At 44.8% G+C, this 20,072-nt stretch overlaps 1 protein-coding gene across 1 annotated transcript in view; it reads left to right on the top strand.

Moving 5' to 3' along the window:
- The window catches only part of musk (muscle, skeletal, receptor tyrosine kinase), a 129,233-nt gene extending 111,492 nt beyond the window's left edge, over positions 1 to 17,741 (top strand). The window contains exons 14-17 of the mRNA XM_083902550.1: positions 5,610 to 5,802; positions 5,887 to 6,078; positions 9,376 to 9,524; positions 15,373 to 17,741. Of these exons, the coding sequence (XP_083758676.1) occupies positions 5,610 to 5,802; positions 5,887 to 6,078; positions 9,376 to 9,524; positions 15,373 to 16,073 (1,235 nt within the window). The 3' untranslated portion in view covers positions 16,074 to 17,741. The remainder of the gene's footprint in view (positions 1 to 5,609; positions 5,803 to 5,886; positions 6,079 to 9,375; positions 9,525 to 15,372) is intronic.
- The last annotated feature ends 2,331 nt before the right edge of the window (positions 17,742 to 20,072 follow it).

Raw genomic sequence — 20,072 nt, 5'->3', positions numbered from 1 at the left:
GGGACACCAGTCTGTGGCACCCTACTGTAGAACCCTCGACCATTTCATGTCTGGAAGAAATAGCAGCTGTATAGACTCTCAAAGTGGAATGAGAACGACCACGATCCAGCAGAGACTGCAGAAACTCAAGAACAGTCGCCACAGAGCAACGCACTGGGTCTTCTGTCTTATCCCTGCACCAGTCAGAGAACAGCTTCCACCTGTTCTCATACTGAACCCGGGTAGATGGGGCCCTGGCGTTCAGAATAGTACCCCTGACTCCCACAGTACATTCCCTCAGTAGAGGGTCGGGCCCTGAAGCGGCCAAACCCAGAGCTGGAGGCGACCGGGATCCGGATGCCAAATCTGACCCCGCCGCTGCGAAAGGAGGTCCTTCCTGCAGGGGAGGCGCCATGGGGAGCTGCAGCAGAGGCTGCGCAGCAGTGGAAACCAGAGTCTCCCTGGCCAAAAGGGGGCCACCAGAAGGAGTCTGTGGCCCTGCAAAAGCACCCGCTGGAGCGTAGGAAGAATCAGGGGCAGTGGCGGGAAAGCATACAGTGGTCTCTGCGGCCAATCGTGAGCCAAAGCGTCCTGGCCGAGGGGGCTGGTCACCTCCATCCAGGAGAACCAGAGGGGGCAATGTGCCGACTCCGCCGAGGCGAAGAGGTCCACTTCCGCCCTGCCAAAAAGACCCCATATCATCTCCACCACCTGCGGGTGGAGCTGCCACTCCCCCGGTGGGAGCTTTTGTCGTGACAGAAAATCTGCGACCTGGTTCTGTTCCCCCGGAATGAAGACTGCTCGCAAACTGGCCAGGCGGGGATATGCCCAAGTCAACAGGCTCCGAGATAGCCGGAGTAGTTGTGCAGACCGGGTGCCCCCCTGGTGGTTGATCTGGGCAACTGTGGACCTGTTGTCTGATCGAACAAGCACATGTTTGCCTTCCAGTTGAGGCAGAAAGTGAACGAGTGCCAGTTGCACAGCTTGGAGCTCCAGTGTATTGATGTGCATGTGGTGCTGGGCCGGCCACCGACCCTGGACAGTCCTGCCCTGCCACACCGCGCCCCACCCCGAGAGGCAGGCGTCGGTTGTGACCACCTCCCGGCGGGATGGAATAGTTCCCATCGGTACGCCCATAGACAGAAACTCCCTCTGTCCCCATGGGGACAGAGAGAGGAGGCACCGCCGAGACACCCTGACCTTCCGGTAACCGTGCCACTTGGGGTCCAAGTGGAGGTTGTTCAGCCACATTTGAAGAGGGCGCAGAGACAGCAAGCCCAAGGGAACGACAGACGAAGCAGCGGTCAGCTTTCCCAAGAGCCGGAGGAACTGAATAAACGGCACCATCCTGCCAACCCTGAAGAGGGGGAGGCGGAGGAGGATATCGTCCACACGCCGAGGTGCCAGAGAGGCCATCATGGCTACCGAGTCCAGAACCATCCCCAAGTATATGACCCGTTGGGATGGGTCCAGGCTGCTTTTTTGAAAATTCACGTTCAGGCCCAGCCGGCCCACGTGCATAATTAGCCGGGCTGTATCCTGAGCCACCTGGGGTCGGGACGGTGCGCATACCAGCCAGTCGTCCAAATACGGCAGGACCTTCATGCCCTGCTTCTGCAGGGGTGCCAGAGCTGCTGCTACAACCCTGGTGAAAACTCTCGGGGAAAGGGAGAGACCAAAGGGAAGTACCCTGAACTGAAAATGCTGTCCGCGGAAGGCAAACCTGAGGAAGTGCCGGTGGTGCAATGCAATTGGGACATGGAAGTATGCGTCCCTCAGGTCGACAGTGGTGAACCACTCTCCCCTGGCAACCACACGAAGCGTGTCTGACACAGTCAGCATATGAAAAGGCAGAACCTTCAGGAACCTGTTGAGTCCCCTCAGGTCGAGAATGGGACGGAATCCGCCATCTTTCTTCGCCACAAGAAAGTACCTTGAGTAGAGCCCCCCGGGACGTAGCAGAGGGTCCACTGGTTCGATTGCGCCCTTGGCCAGGAGGGCAGACAACTCCTGACTTAGAGCTAAGGCCTTCGCCGGGTCGCTGACAACAGTCATATTGACCCGGCCGAAGGCTAGGGGCCGGCGTCGGAACTGCAATTCGTACCCCCGGGTCAAGGTGGAAACCACCCACGGGTCTGAAGTACAGGCAGCCCAGTAACTGAGCTGCTGATGGGAAAAACATCCGACGGCCGGCCCCGCACCCCTAGCGCCTGCCCCCCCGGCCTCCGGAGGCTCTGGGGGGACGGCGGATAGGCTGCGGCGCACGAGGCTGCCAAGACGGCAGGCGCTCAGGGGCCCGAAACCCGTCAGCAGGTTGCTGAGCAGGCCGCTGAGACCTCCGTAGGCCACCAGCAGGTGGCTGAGAGTGCTGCCGGGGAACAGCAGCGGGGCCCCTAGACCTGCTAGGAGTGGAGACTCTTCTGCGAAGGCCAGAAAGCCGCTGCCTGGTCTGCGTGGCCTGGGCCGCCCTCTCCAGTGCTTCCAAGGCAGCTGGGCCAAAAAGATCCCCTGGTTCCACTGGCACAGCACGAAGAACCTTCCTACATGATTCAGACAGGGGCGACTGAGCAAGCCAAACCTGGCGGCGAGTCTGGACAAGAGTGGACATTGTCCGTCCTAACTCTCTCGACATGAAAGCGAATGCCTGTAAAGAGGCATCGCTTAGACTCTGCAGTGAAGGATCCACTTGAGCCTGTTGCAGAGAGGTTGACAGGCTCAGCAGTAGATGGGAGAGGGAGTTCCCAATACGACCCATACGTGCTGCCGCATCATAGGCCTTCGAAAGAAGGTCGTCTGTGACCCTGCACTGTGGTCGGGGACATCTGGCATCTGGCCTCAAGGCCTCATCAGGAGCCAAAATGAGGGAGGCAATGGCTGGCTCAACGGACGGCATACGCCCCAGCCCAACCTGTGCTGCATCCTGCATGGCGGCTAAGGTTCGGGCATCTGAGGTTAAATGAGAAAGTGCCCTCGTGTCCCTCCAACAGGCATGAAGCTCCTTCAGGTATTCCCCTGAAGAAGGAACAGTGAAAGTGGTCGGGGCAGGGTTGCGCCTGAAGAAGGCGCTAGCCTGCGCCGAGTCAGTCTGCGGAACGTCAAGCTGTAGGCGAGCAAGAGCCATACGCATGATGGCCCCCATGGAAGTGTCTGCTGTCCCCTGCAGAGAGCTCTGAACAGAAGAGCAAGAGGCCTCCCCCAATGTGCGGGAGGCATCGTCCTCTGTAACAGCCTCATGGAAGAGACCGGATGAAGCGGCCAGTGATAAGGCATCATCAATCATAGGCGCATTCTCCGAGGGAGGGCCAGGCTGTAGCCCAGCCAGCACCCCAGTAGTCCCAGGCTGAAGGGCCAGGAGGAGCGACTTCATCTGCTCCATGTCAGCCGCCAAACCGTCCACCTTGGAGGACAGCCCGCCCCTCCCCTTTTTCTTGGGGGGGGCACCTACCACCGCAGCTCCCTCACGCCGACGCCGAGAACGGTCGGGTTGATGTGGGGGGAGACCGGTTAAGGTGGAAGGGTCGTCAGTCATCGCCCGCTCCATCTCCGCCACCCTAGCCACCTTTAGCCCCCAGGGCAGGAGGCCACAGTTCATGCAGGCGCTTTCAGTGAGGCCCTCCCTCAAATGCTCGAGACCGAGGCAAGGAGGGCAGTGGTCGTGACCGTCCTCGGGAACAAGAGGAGCCGCACAGGCGACACAAGGATGGGCCATCAAGAAGGCAGCCGAAGCAGCGTTGCTGGGAATGGGAGCGAACACACTGCCTACACGCAAACGCTGTCGCCAACAGAATATAACCAGGTTATAGCGTTACCGGGAGCGGGAACGAAAACACTACCGTCACCGGTATGGTCAAATAAATAAATAACGCGGTAGCCTAGCACCGCTAACGCAAATCAATATCTGCAACGAGTACTGGGAGCGGGAGCGAACACACTGCCTTCACCAGCAATCGGAGGTGACAAGTACAGTAAACAGGCGGAGCGCACACGCTGCCGCAAACAGAAATGACAGATTATAGCGTTACCGGGAGCGGGAGCGAAAACACTACTATCACCGGTAAGGTACAGACAAATAAATAATCAAAGCGGTAGTCTTAAACCGCTAATCTTCTGCAAAATCAATAACGCTACAAGCGCTGGGAGCGGGAGCGAACACACTGCCCTCACCAGCAATCGGAGGTGACAAAGTATAGAAACAGGCGGAGCGCAAACGCTGCCGCCAGCAGAAATAACAAATTATAGCGTTACCGGGAGCGGGAGCGAAAACACTACTATCACCGGTAAGGTAAAGACCAATTAAATAATTGAAGCGGTAGTATTAAACCGCTAACGCAAAATCAAAATGCTATGAGCGCTGGGAGCGGGCGAGCGAATACACCGCCGTCACCAATAACTACGGCGATAAAGCATATCAATCAGGCCGAGCGTGAGCGCTGCTGCCAATAGAAACAATAAATGATAGCGTTACTGGAGGCGGGAGCGAGAACACTACCGTCCCAGTAAGATACACAGAGCGGTGTTTTAGAACCGAGCAAGCTAACGGCTAACACACCAACTCGATAACCCAAACATTGAGAGCAATGAGGACAGCGAACGCTGGGAGAGGGCGCGAACACGCTGCCTTCGCCAACAAACACCGACACAGACCTGCTACTCTCTTCTGTCGTCAGGTTTCAGATGATCAGCTGGCCACAGCCTCTGGAGGACGGGTTCCCCGCGGCTCCGACTGTCGTCGCGAAGCTGCACGCGGCCAGCTGTAAACGAAGTTTTCCTTTTTTTTCTCAGCACAAAGTGCAAGACGGTACATGCGCAGCGAGAAGATTAAAGGGAACTGAGCCTCCGATGACACCGGAAGTTATAGCCTTCCCGGTGTCACGGGGAGGGTCACAAGTGACTATGTTGATATTAGGTACTCGAAATGCGCATGCGCGAGGTGGAGATATCCAGTGCTTTAAGCACCGCCTCTGGCGGTCAGTAAGGATGAAATAGAACAACAGAGGAACATTGAGTTGTTGTATTTTAAATGACCTTTTGGGTGGTTTAGTCACACAAAACTGGCAACCCTAACGTTCTTCAGGTTCCAGCAGAACCAGCACAGCGCCTACAAAATGGAGGCCAAAACAATGAAAAAAGTAACAACACAGACTAACGTAATGTCATGTACTTTATTTCTATAGCCCTTTAAGTGTTTTACAAAATAAAAGCATGACAGACAAACAGCATTAAAAGCACACGGTATAAAAACTAATTAATGAAACATAAACCAAAGCATGGAAATACCAATTAAAAACACTCAAGAATAAAAGTAAACCAAAATAATTAAAATAATAAAACTGTCACCAAACTGCTGGGTATTAACAGCCAGGTCAGTGATAACACATATAATACGAAATTTACTAATATCATATTTGATTTTCTAAATAAAAGATGCTTTCCAAAATAAATATGACTCAAGATAAACAGTAAAACATCATCAGAAAGTGAAGAAAAGTGACGATCCCCTTTGTTTTTTGAGCCTGGATCTAGATAATTGTAAGAGAAGGTGGTACAACCCTCATAAGCCCCCTGGACAAAAGCTCATGCTCAGAGCACATCACCCATGGTGGTAACTTTATGTGACTTTGTTTTGTCAGTGGTTAAGCCAGAGTCAGCGGGCCCTCGCCAGACCCCTCAACTCCCTCCCATCACCACCATATCATCATCATCTCCAGCTTACTCCATGTCCGTCATCATCATCGCTCTGTCTGCGATCGCGGCAGCAGTCCTCCTCCTCATTGGTGCTCTCGCCTGCCGCAGACAGAGGAAGCAGTGGAGGAACCGAAAGAGGTAAAGGAGGGACAACTCTTACAGCTCTGTGTTTGTCTTTCCATTCTTTTCATCTCTCATTGTCTTTTTTTTTTTTGTCCACAGAGCGATGGAGACGCCAACAATTAGCACTCTGCCATCAGAGCTCCTGCTGGACCGACTCCACCCCAACCCCATGTACCAGAGGGTTCCCCTGCTGCTGAACTCAAAGATTCTGGCCCTCGAGTACCCACGGAACAATATCCAGTATGTGAGGGACATCGGAGAGGGAGCCTTTGGACGGGTTTTCCAAGCCAGGTGAGATCCAGTTCTTTAGAGAAGCCTTGGTTCAAACATTCAAAAGAGCCGTCAACCACAGGATGGCAGATAGGGTCACATCTTCAGGGAGTACCATGGCCAAACAAGGCCAGCAGTCTTTGTGTGAGATGTGCTGCGTCATTCACAGAGTCACGGGGAGAGCTTGGTGTCGCTTACACTGCACTCTCACCCTGTTCTCAGCGAGAACTAATCTCTTTGATAAGACTGAATACCACAGAGGTCGCCATCGCAGACAGGTTCACATAAAACAAAGAATAAATCTTCCTCCGTCACAGGCTTGAATAGTTTTCTGTAGTTTTTCCGCTTTCATGCATGTGAGTGATGGCTCTGATCTGCTGTATTTTTATAGTCAGAGGAGCTGCCATTTTGACTTGTTTCAGGCGCAGAAGCACAGGTGTTAGTGATTACTCTATAACTATGACTGTGCTCAGGTCATGTGACAGTGACTCAGCATGTAGCCTGGAAATGAGAAACCGAAATAGATTTTGATTTCATTATTTACACCTGTGATTTTCATACTGTGACCTCACAATGTCTTAAAAACAGAAATTCCTATGTCGATTGTTGACACTTTGAGCAGTCACACTGATATAATGACCGTAATTTGTGTCTAAAACAAGAAAAACACACAGTTGCCACAGAGGAAGTAATACAAAAGTAATATTTTTGCCACTGACTGTGGGTTTTTGTACACAAATTCACTTTAAACCAGTGATTCAGGAAAAACAATTATACTGATGTATATACCATATGACATTACACAGACACTGAATCCAGTCCAACTTTATTTGTAAATCACTTTCAAACAACCACATTGGACCAAAGTGCTGTACAGAATAATAAATAAAAAGACATACAAGCTCACACGAAACAATAAAATACATATAAAAGTTGAGTGCAGTAACAACTCGTGTCATTTGAACAGTATCAATCAGAAATGTATATTTTACACTTATTATTTGAGCAGTCACACTGTTTTAAGGACCTATTGGTGACTTGTCTCTGTCCAAAACAAGAAAAACATACCTTTTTTACAAAAGAAGTGTCACAAAAAAAGCAGACCACATTGGACCATATTGCTGTACATAAGTATAAATAAAAAGACATGTAAGCTCACAACCAGACAATAAAATACATTTAAAATACCTACAAATGAATGATTGTCGACCCACAGCAGTGCAGTAACTGCTTGTGGCATTTGAACAGTAGTGCTGCTGGTGTGAAGCCAAACAGGAGATGTCCTTCTGTCCAGCTGATAATCCCTCAGTGGAAACTGGAATCTGTCAGTGTACTGACACTCCTGAGAACAGAACAGACATATGTTAGCTTTAATCACACATACACTCTCATTCCTGCATTTTGTGGTTGTAAACAGGGAAACGTGTTTGTTGTAAGCATAATAGTAAAGGAATATAGTGTATATGCACAGACAACAATGTACTTGAAAGGTCATGCTCTCACACACACACACACACACACACACACATTTAAATGCTTTTATTTGGATCCAAATTTTGCATAAAGGAGAACAAGATCCAAACATTTTGGGAAGAAATATTGACAAAGTCTCAGGTTAATAAAGCAACATGCCGTTACAAGACCAACATGATAAGTTAAAATATTACACCAAACACTTAAGGGTAAACAAAGTCTCCAGATTCGCATACTACCTATGGTGGCTGACACAGAGCAAAATTTTGCCAATCTTTTGGCTTCTTTCTTATGTAACCCACCCAACCGCAGTCCTCTCACCACATTTTTGTGGATATGACCTAAGCTTCCAAAGATTAAAGATATAAGTTTACATTGGTAACCTAGTTGACATATACGACTCAGCAGTGGCTGGTATTTCAGTAGCTTAGAGTAGTAGCAGGTGTCCATATACAAATCAAAACTACAGCCCACCTCAATAATGACGACATTTTTCAGAGTTTCATTTACAATTACAATGTCAGGGGTGTTTGCTATGTTTTTAAAATAGTCATTGTCATTTACATTGTGATGGAACCAATTCATTTCAACAGCAGTATGCTTAAAGATCTTACAGTCATGTCCTTGATTTATTTTTCCCAGGTCTTTTGTAACCAGGTCAACCAAACTGTTTCGTTCTCCTGTTGATTTTGATGGAACATGCAATATGGGTTGTGTTTTGACGGGTACCATATTGCGAGGTTGTATTTTGTTGGGAGACATTGCAGTCACGCTTAAACCATAAAAATTAAAATGTCCTCTGGAATGGTATAATTAGTCATTACAGAAAGGGAAACAGAATGATCTGCTTAAGGCAGTGCTATTTCAGAGTGAACTTTCACCCCCAGAAGACAGAGGCTTGTGATTGGCCAGTACTATTCAGCACACCCGCTCTCAGAAGCACAGCTCCCCCCTCTGGAACGGTGGATGCACTGCTCCTCATTATCAAAACATTGTTTTAACAGTGTTTAAGACCCAGAGTCAGAAGACACTGTCGCTCGTGAAACACCTCCACAACGGACGTTATTCTTCTACTGCGGTTCAATGTACGCAACCGGATGTGCCCGGACGAGTGCCCGGAGCAGGACGATCTGCTGTTCAGGAGAACCGATGTTTACGTAACTATTACGGGATTTTCAGAGATCTCGTTGATCCCCGAGATTACAATAAAACACAGCGTTCTCAGCAATGGCTGAACTGTTTGTTTCGAACCTTCAGGGCTTCTTAAAAAAGGTAGTGACGCAGATACACACTAAAAAAACAGAGGTCGAGTTCCGCTGTAAAACTCTAATCTAAGAAACATCATGTTGACTTTGCTCCTGTGATAAGCACACACACAGGAAGTGTGTATGTGTGCGAGTGAGTGTGTGTGTGTGTGTGTGTGTGTGTGTGTGTGTGTGTGTGTGTGTGTGTGTGTGTGTGTGTGTGTGTGTGTGTGTGTGTGTTCCCCCTCCTGCAATAACACAGTTGTAGCTTGTGCTGGCCACTGCTTCGTTGCTTGGACTCAAAGGACTCATTCAAATCAGCTCATCGGGAAAATACAGTGGCCTTCGCATTCCAGCGAAGGATGTTGTTGTTCTTCTCTAGTCTAGTGAACTCGTCTGCTTCCAAAAGTATATATAAAGAGTTTATTCTGAGGCTTTTATACACTTTTACATACATATTTAATGGTAATACATTCATGTTCTACCAATAAACCCTTCTAAATGTGACCCTACAATGACAAAATTTGTTGTATTGTGACTTTACATATGTATATAATAAGCCTGTGCTGGAACATTAATGTGTAGTGTTTGTTTGTTACAGAGCGCCAGGTCTGTTGTCAAAGGACACGTTCACGATGGTGGCTGTGAAGATGCTGAAGGAGGAAGCTTCAGCCGACATGCAGAACGACTTCCAGAGGGAGGCAGCACTCATGGCCGAGTTTGACCATCCCAACATCGTGCGGCTCCTGGGTCAGTGCCTTTGTGTGCGTGTGTTCTTGTACTTGCAGCATTCTGAGGACAAGTGCGCGTTTTTAACAAACAAAGTGAGGTAATTTTTACGAAGTGAGGACATTTTGGCCGGTCCTCACTTTTTTTTCATTGAAATCACTCCCTTATGTTGTAAACATGCTATACTCTGTTTTTAGGGCCTATATTTGGTAACAAAAACCCGTTTTCCAGTCCCGGTGTTTCACACACTTTTTGCTCTGGGGCTCCACCTGCAGACATTTTATGGTACTGTGCCCAGTAGATCTTTATAGATGTTTGTAATGGTGTTATTTATAAAGTGGAAATTCTGGTCCTTAGTTTATCAGCACTTCTACCTGGTCCTCAGTATGCAGCAAGTACAAGAATGTGTGTGTGTGTGTGTGTTCTTGTACTTGCGGCATACTGAAGACCAGTGAGGGTTTTTAACCAGCAAAGTGAGGTCATTTTTACGAAGTGAGGACATTTTGGCCGGTCCTCACTTTGTTTTCATTGAAATCACTTCCTTAGATTGTAAACATGATATACATGATATGTTTTTAACAGAGGTCCTCAATTTGGTACAAAAACCTGGTTCCACCTGCAGACATTTTATGGTACTGCACCCAGTAGTTCTTTATAGATGTCATTCATGAAGTAGATATTGTGTTGATTTATAAAGTGGAAATGCTGGTCCTCAGTATGCCGCAAGTACAAGAAAAGTGTGTGTGTGTGTGTGTGGGGGGGTGTGTGTGTGTGTGTGAAAAGAGCAGCCTAAATGCTATGTGGTCTAAGGGTTAAAATCAAAGTTATCAAAGAAATACAAATCAAAGTCACAAAATATACACTCTTTACAACTCTATCTCCTTTAAGTCATTAGTCAAAAATCTGTGCTTTTCTTTGTAAATCCATGTCCACATTCCCACACACACTGAATGAAGTCTTTCTGCTCAGATCTTACGTTTTTTTCTTTTTTCACTCTACTTTGAAACCACTAAAGTCCCAGACGTCACTGGTTGCCAGTAAATAAGTGTTGCTTGACAACTAACGTGGCTTTGTTGACCGAGAGTGAAACAAATGTTCTCTATTAATGTTTTATCTCCACTAATGCACCATTATCTGATCCAATACAAACAGCTCACATCCAAATTTATTGTATTCCCAGGAAGACGATTAGGGAGATGACACACACACACCCCCCCCCCCCCCCACACACACACACACACACACACACAGCGAGTAAACAAAGCTGCGTTCAAAGACGTTGGTTTACTTTGGTTTCAGCCCCAGTAGTTGAATAATATTGTTATGGTTCATATTCAAACAACTGTAGAAACACATGAAACGAGAGTTAATTGGATTATTTACTTAACCCTTATTACCCTTTGAATTAAAAATACACATGTGCTAAAACCAATACATGCATCATAAGTAGCCTGCATTTGTTACATTTGGACAAACCATGTGACTGTACGTCATGACTTTGCTGCTCATGCAGGTCGGGACCTCTGTGTTCTGTAGATACATTTTGCTAGTATCAAATTACAGATTCATGCACACACAAACTAAATAATAAGTCTCATTTGGATGGAAGTCAAAAAACAAATCAAAGAAAAAAAAAACCCTAGCGATTCCACTATTACCAAATTTGAAAATCCATTGTTTCTGCTTTAGTCATAAAAAAGGGGGCAGATGTGTAATTTATTTGTTCCAGCTGTCTGTTTGAAGCCGTGTGATGTTTTGTGAAGAGTCAAATATTCAAACCATACTCTACACACCCATGGTTCTCAATATATGGTACGTGTACCACCAGTGGTACGCGATGTCATAATACTGTTCTACTACATGTATATATGTATAGAACATAAACAGTTAGTAAAACTTTGTTCTTGTTATATCGTACATCACATAATAAACATTTAACAAAATTCAGCCTGGCATATTTAAAACTCAAACGTCCCTTGAGAAATTAAAAGTACATTTCCACGCGTTGGAGTTGCCTCTGTGAGGTCGTAGTGAGTGAGTGACTGACTGGCGTGGACCAGCGAGCGAGGCTCCGAATTATGGTTCACACAGAAACTGAATTGCAACCAATCAAATATATGACTTTGTGGCCAATATGACTCAGTCGGCTGCAGCAGCAGCAGCAGCGCTGACCACAAAGTGTACAAGTCATGCGCTAAAGTGGAAAAAAACACACACAAGCCGGGCCATGTCTTAAACTGCTGGCTGTGGAAACAGAAACTGAAACTACTGTCTGGCTCCTGTGGGGTATTTCTGTACTTGTTGGCAAAGTCTGGTGAGTTTGTTCAATATTTTTCACAGTTCTGTGGAATTTTGGACTCCATGATACGCTTGTGAAAAGCAGGTTACGTGGATCAACAACTTCCCTGTCATGTCAACATATTTCTTTTCCCACATTACAGACAGTATTTCAGGTATTCATAAAACCTAAAGGAGGGTTTTTTTTTCTTCGCACGGTGCTTCAGTGGTCAGTCCTGGTGGCCCACAGCAAATGGTTGACCGTTTGATTCCCAGTACCAGTAGTTTCAAAAACATACAGATTTGGGTTAAATTTACCGGAGACTCTGACTGAGACTGTGAATGGTTGTTTGTCTCTGTGTGTTTACGCTCCGACGGGCTGGATTAGAGACTGAATTAATTAATGAATGAATAAACAACTATTACCACACTGTAACCATAAGACTTACAATTTCCGAAATTGGCTGTAATTATCTATATGAAGCCTCAGAGGAACACTATACCATAGTTTGTAAGTTTACATCACACTAATGTGAGACTGTATATTCCCACAGCGAGAATTTATTTTTGACCTTGTACACATCAACGATGGGATCGTCTGTGTTTATGTCTCGGCTGAGTATGTATGTATATATATATATATATATATACCTACGTTTTAAAGTGAATTAACTCATTATAGTATACGCTGCAGAAGAAAGAAACACACTTATTTCAGGAAGATTTTGGGGTTTTCTCTCAAACGTCTCTGTGGGATTAACAAAGGCATAACGATAGAAAAAATGGACGTAGCCTTCTGATTACAAAGCAGTTCCATTCTGAAGCCTTAAAGGTCCCCTATTGTGCAAAATCAACTTTTTAATCTTTTAGTACTTATATTTGGGACTCAGTGGGCCATACCAGTCCCCAAAATGTGAAAAAACAAGACTCAGTCATGTTTTAGTGGTTCCACTTTGTGTAAGTATAGGCGATAAAACACGCAATGTTTTAACCTCCCTCGGAATGACGACATAGCAACACATTTCACCGTGAATGTTGGCACCCCGCCAGGCAGAGCTCCACCGTAGTTCCCCACAAGCTTCACAAGCCCTTTGTTGTTGATCGTGTGTGTAAATTCCTATTCTGGAGGGACACCTTGAACGCACCAGTCACGTGCCTGCAGTTAGCGAGTGACATGTGTGGATCAATAATATGAGGAGCACGCGTTTGAAAGCACTGCAGAAAGATGTAGATGTTGTCCTACATTTCTTCTCAACGAAAGGCTGTCTTTCTGTCGTGTTTCCACGTTCTCTCCTCGTGTTGTTGATCCACACACGTCAGTCGGAGCCGTGCATACAAGGTCTTTTTCTAGCATGGGAATTTACATACACGCCGTGCGGCGCATTAATAGTTTTTCTTGATTTTAATGTTTTTATGATCGCGAGAAGCCAAAATCGTGGTCACTCTATGCATTACGGTGAAACTCAGTAACAACGGGTAAACGGACATTACTATGGGGTATATGGAGCAGGTGTTGTGACGACGGTGCATGACAATAGGTGATAAGTGGTGACAGTATGGCTGTGGATAGTAAGTAAAGCCCAATTTATACTCCTGCGTAAAGTGCTCTGCGTAGGCTACGCAGAGTCCTCTGCGTCGATGCAGAACCTGTCGAAGAGCCTCTGCGTCGTCTCCGGGTGCACGGAATATTTTTTAAGTGTCCGTCACTCCGTCAAGGGACAACGGAGTCGGCAAGAGCTGCGATTGGTCCTCAGGACAGGCCGAGCGAAGCTGCTCTGTGCCAGCTCACAGTGAGCAGCGAGCGTCCACAGAGGGCGGAGCTGAAGACCGCCGACTTCGTCGCTGCCGAACTATAAATACGTCATATCTTAACACACACAAACCACATGTTTAGACTCTAAATGGCCAATTTCTCGCCTCAAATTATCTTAAAACTGCGTTCCGGGACACAGAAAAGTGACAAACAGTCTTTCTCCCTCGGACGCCATTGCTCACTGTAGCCAAAAGCACAACAACCTTGCGCAGCGACCCCTACTGATCGGGCGGTAAATTGCAGCGCCTATCCGTCACCACGACGCAGAAGTATAAAGGCTCGAGTGGTCTACGTGGTGACGCAGACGGATAACGCATTACGCAGTCTGAGAAGTATAATGTGGCCTTAAGTTAGATCGACACTCCCCTGGAAGCAGTGGATGTGTGTTTACCTGGGTCTCATTCCTGGTCATGTAAATGACCAGGCACAAAACCGAGCGTTCTGAAAAAGACTGTTTTGGCAGGGTTATTGAACTGCTATTGTGCTTCATCCTTATGATATTTTGACTAAAGCATGACACAGACATGTTCATTAGGCCACCAGGACCTAGTTTAACTTGGGTTAATAGGGTATAATATGGGACCTTTAAGATTTTTTTTTAAAGATTTTTCCAAACAAAAGTTCACAGTCGCCACCTGCATCCAGGTACGTGGACAATACCAATGTCAATCCCACTGGTGTCCATGCATATGTGCTATTTTCATCATCATCATGTTCTTTTTTGTAGTTGTAAGACCAGGGTTTTATTGTGTTTTATCACTCATACATTAATAAGCCATCATATGAAAACCAGTTTAATGTTGCAGCTGACACGTAAGTCAGATATGTAGAAGAGTGAATTATTGGTCTCGCCAAGTAATTTGGTGAATTTTTGTTCTTGACTAAGGCTAAATGCCCGCAAAATTTATATAAATGTTGATGTGCCAAAGTTGAGTTGTTTTGATCACTAGTTTATTATATTTACACTTTAAGTTTTATTAAAAAAAAGTTTGGACACAAAATGCCAGAAAGGCAGCTCACAGTTATGTGTCTCAGGAGCTGGGAGCTGCAGATGAAGGCCATTTCACGAGAAGGGAGGCTTTCCTAATCGCACCTTGGCCTGGTCTTTCTGAGGCTGAACCCTTTCCTGATAACTGCCAGCAGGTGGTCAATGATGCAGCCGTCGTCCTGTGGCACAATTCCTTTCTTAGCACATTATTTATGTGCATGCATGTTAGTGCATGCACATAAATCGTCATTAACAATGCATTGGTATGTTTTTTGAAAACTTTGAGTCAATGGGAGAATTTTCGGGTGATTCTCCACGTCTATCAAATCGCCCCAGAAGAGGCGGAATCATTAAACGTGACTTGAATCTGACGATTCTGATTGGACAATGACAGATAATATGTCTAGAACACTGATAATAACTACCTTTGCTGGTAGAGACGGCTGAAAGGAATATTAGTACTAAGGATCTTTGGAATTGCTGAGGATAAAACATTTTCTTTCTCATCCTAGTTGGTAGGGCGTCGGCCAAATCGTCCCTATACACCGTCCGCCCCTGCTTGAAGAAGACCTGAAACTAGTGATTAACTTTTCAGCAAAATGTTCAATAAAGTTATAATCAAGTAAGGTAGAAGCTCATTTTCCCATAGACCATTCAAATTGAGTTCTTTATCGCTAACTGCTAATTCCTCATGCTTCCATGGTGACAACGTCCATTTTTATGTACAGTCTGTAGGCACAACTACGCGTATATATTTTAAAATGTAAACATCTGTATTCACTCTCCCCCAGGTGTGTGTGCTGTGGGTAAACCGATGTGTCTGATGTTCGAGTACATGGCCCACGGCGACCTCAACGAGTTCCTGCGCCGTCGCTCTCCGGACCACTCGGTGCACACGCTGAGCTGCGCCAGCCTATCAGGTCACAGTTTATCCTCTGAGGTGGAGGCGGGGTCTCTCTGCTGCACTCAGCTGTTGTCCATTTCCAAGCAGATCGCTGCGGGCATGGCCTACTTGTCCGAGCGCAAGTTTGTGCACCGTGACCTCGCAACCCGGAACTGCCTGGTTGGCGAGGAGATGGTGGTAAAGATCGCCGACTTCGGCCTCTCCAGAAACATCTACTCGGCCGATTACTACAAGGCCAATGAGAATGACGCCATCCCCATTCGCTGGATGCCCCCAGAGTCTATTTTCTACAACCGCTACACCACTGAGTCAGACGTGTGGGCATATGGCGTGGTGCTATGGGAGATCTTCTCACATGGCATGCAGCCGTACTACGGTATGGGTCACGAGGAGGTCATTTACTACGTCAGGGACGGTCACATCCTCTCCTCTCCGGAGAACTGTCCTCTGGAGCTGTACAATCTGATGAGGCTTTGCTGGAGCACGCTCCCACCAGACAGACCCAGCTTCTGTAGCATACATCGGATACTGGAGCGCATGCATCAAAACACACTGAACATGAACACTGAGCCTGAGGCTGATTGCTAACCTGGGAGTCTGCGACAGAGAGCAGTTTGTTATGTTATAATTTAGCGCCTGAACGTACATGAACTTTAAATGAACTGAGTATGAACTGAAAACTCTTTTTGAGTATCAGTACAGCTTGGCGATATTAATCCAATATAGTCATTTTTACACATTTTAACCTACCAGTACATTTGTGTTGATGCAGTATCGTACCACTACCAATACTGAGTATCATATCAGCTCATCTCTGTATGACCACTGCCTTTATTTTCACGATTGACCCAACACAGTCCTCACTCAGTGCTCTGACTCCGCGTCACTCTGCATGACTGGGCCTTCACCTTTTCCAGCAACAGTACTAAAGTTTATGTCATCTCCTTCTACTACTGGGTCAAACACACACGCACACGCACACACACACACACACACACACACACACACACACACATTTGCATAGTTTGCATAGCTATTTTTCTAAGGACATTGCACTGACTTCCATTCAAATGTGGAGTACATCTTGGTGCATGTGCAGTCTGACTCCAATCTGACTAAGCGTATAAATGCAGAAGTAATTGGACTATGAATCACATTGTCCAGGTATGTTAGTCTGACTAAGACAACCTTGAATTCAGTCAGACTAACATGTTTACAAGACATTAAGGAAACCAAATGATTGTCTTAGTCTGACTAAAATTGGGCTTTTAATATGCATGTAAACACTGAATGTATCTGTTGGTCTTATTTTAGTAATAATCATTTCATTCAATCCATCCCCCCCCTTTTTTTTTTTTTTTTACCAAAAAACTATGTTTCATCCGGTGCATGTGCAATTTTAAAGGTCCAATGTGTAACATGCTATTACCTGAAATGTAATATACTACCTTTATGTGTATTTGTACAGGTGCATAATTACTTACAAATTAAAAAAGTCAGTTGTTCTAGTCTAGAATGTGAAGGCCACCATAGTTCCCCAAGTGCTTGGGAAAAGGAATAGTGAGCCCTGTGTTTATTCCAGTTTGTGGTCTGGCCATTAAATGTCACTCATTCTTACACACTGGACCTTTAAGGAATGCTCTATTTTCATCATTTCTTTCTCTTTCTTCTTCATAATCATCAAGGTGTTAAAGTGAAAAAAAGTCACCTCTAGCCAATTCCACAGTGGCACGTAATCACTTTAAAACACTGTTGTTGATGTTGTTTTATTGAAAAGATGCTATTCCAGTTGTGGGCATTCTTGAGATACGTATGTTTTCACTTTGTTGTTGTTCATGTTCATTGTTCATTTTTACAGAGTTTAATATTATAAGACTCTGTAAAAAAACCAAAACATTTTACTTTACCATTGAGTAATTATCAATTAACTTCAAAAGACTTAACTTTTTAATTGGTTCTCACAAACACAAAGCTTCTCTCTTCCGGATTAATTGTTGTTCCATGGTTTGAGCTCAACTCTTTCAAACGTAATTAATGTCATACTATGACATAATGTGAGTTCAGCATCAATAACATCTGCTGTTTCATGTGGGAAACGCAAAGCATCTGTTGTGTTCTTTTCATTTGTTTTATACATTTATTTGATTAAGAGTTTTGAAATCAAAATGTTGACGTTGTCGGATGAAAATAGCTTTCAGGTGATTATTGAAAATGTGTCATTTCTTGTAAACTGTGATGTGATCTTTGTCAAATGTGACAGTATTCAACACACTCATTTTCCATTGTGTATGATATTTATTTGTACCGCTTGCAAATAAACATATTTATCAAATCTGGACAGGAATTGGAGTAGTCTGAGGAGTGGATGAGCACAAGATGTGTCAGCATCCATTTCACGAGGGGTTTCATACGCAAAGACATGAGTTTATTGAATATATTGGAAGATATTTCAGATTTCAAAATCAAGGTGTTTCTTTTGATATGGAGCGATATAGAGTTCACAACAAAAATGTATCAATGATGCAAAAACATACAGAAATCAGTCATAACTTGATATTAAGTGGTGGGCCATATGAAATCAATGAATGTTCCTCACATTTGCAACACCAGTAAATAATTATATATCGTTTAGCATCTGACGATAAGCAACTACCCAAACTTCAGAAAAAGAAGGTAGGAGGCAGTCGCCCCACCTTGGGTGCTGTGGCTGTAAAACAAAACCACATCCACAAACATAACCACAGCAAATGACACGGCACTAAAAGTTGCTCAGTATTATTAGAAGGCCAGTTTAAACCAAAACACTGGGACTGAGGAATGAACAGAGATGCACAGAGAAAAAGAACTGCTTACAGTGGGAGTTTTCTATATCAACTATACTGGTTTTACTACAATAAATGTTTATACATATGTATATATATGTACAGTATGTAGCGTTTGAATATTGTAAATCTCCGTTTCTGTGACCACCGCTCAGCTGTTATTCTGTTCTGTATCTTGCTCAATTTAATTACAGGCCTTTGCCAACATGTTCCATGACAGGCCTGCACTGACACCCACCACACCCACCAACAACAGTGCACCATGTGTGCAGACTGCAGTCTCATCACCGGCCACTAGAGGGATCAGAGGGTGGAACTGCAGTATATACAAATACAGTCTTTTAATTTAGAGCTGATGCTATATGGGCCACATAAATAAAGACATATATTGATATTCCGTTGAAAAAAAAAAAGAACAGTTTATTTATCTTTAGTTTCTAGCCATTTAACTTTTTCCTCTTTCAACCCTGTTTGCTGGACTTGGACATCTGCTCAGTAATAATGTGTTTTTCAACAACTGGTGTGCAGACACTGTTTTGTTATGTGTCATTTGGTCATTCAGGCACAGCATCCACTGTTTATGTACTGATACTGAATGTGCGTGCCACTGCAGACTGTCTTGCTCCCTTCCTCTTTTACCCTTCACTGGCTCCTTCTCTGGTTTCTCAGTCCATTCTTTGCTCACTTTACATCCCTGCTGTTTCCTTTCTTATCTGTGTTTTTACGTCAGTTCCTCGTCCATGTTTCCATTTGCCCGGTCTGTGAAAGGTTCAAATGTATCAAACAAGCAGCTGCAGACACTCGGTAAGTCATATACCCATTCACAGTGAATTAACCGATTATCCCTTCTCCAAACAAAACGCTTCTGCTGAAAATCCCCTTCCCGTTTTGTTATGATAATCTCCTTGGGTTCCGTACATCTTCACGAGAGAGAGATTAGATGATGTTCCAGTAGGAGTTGGATGTTTTGAATTGGGAAGTGTGTTACTGCATTGTGTAGCATGAACTTTTTATATCAAGGTATTTCTACGTTTTATGACTTACATCCTTATGTTGTCATCACAATGAACTATAAATGATCGTATTGTAAGATAGGGATAGTTAGCTTCTTGATATAACATTACAAGGTCATAATGACGTAAAAATAACTTATTATAATGTGACAAACTTCTTAATTTTACTATTTTGTGTACAATTTAGGTTATCTGTCCAATTCATTATAATGGCCCAGAGTAATAATTCCTATGTGATGTTCACTTTCCAGGTCTAAAGTTTGTTTCTGTCATGAATCTTTATTTTTTACTGTTAAACAAGAACAATCAGGCAGATGACCTTCTAAAGCAGGGGTTCTCAAAGTTTTGATACCTGAGGGCCAATTTAGGAACCCAACATTGGACAGAGGAAAGAAAGGGAAAAAAACAGAAAGAAATCCCATTTGTACTAATTTTAATGACCGGATTGCAGTTCTACAGTTTAGCGTTAAGTAATATTAGCGTTAATATAATGTCATTTAAGCATTAATATGATAATGCTTTATAATTTACTGGGTAATTGCCCAGTATTTTGGCCATTTTCTTACCTTCTAATTACAGGTTAATACCAAGTAACACATTTCTGTTACCAAATATTTACTGGGTAAATAGCTAGTAATAGGGGCTGTAGCTACCTGCTTATTACCAGCTTATAACCCAATAATACATTAAAACTCACCATATAGAAACCAGGTAAATACCCAGTATTTTTGTTTACACTTATTGGTCTGTAT

This window comes from Microchirus variegatus (genome assembly GCF_963457635.1).
Source record: "Microchirus variegatus genome assembly, chromosome: 16".
In the NCBI taxonomy this organism is placed as follows: Eukaryota; Metazoa; Chordata; class Actinopteri; order Pleuronectiformes; family Soleidae; genus Microchirus; species Microchirus variegatus.
The sequence above is the reverse complement of the archived record's forward strand: the minus strand, read 5'-3'. Positions and strand labels throughout refer to the sequence as shown.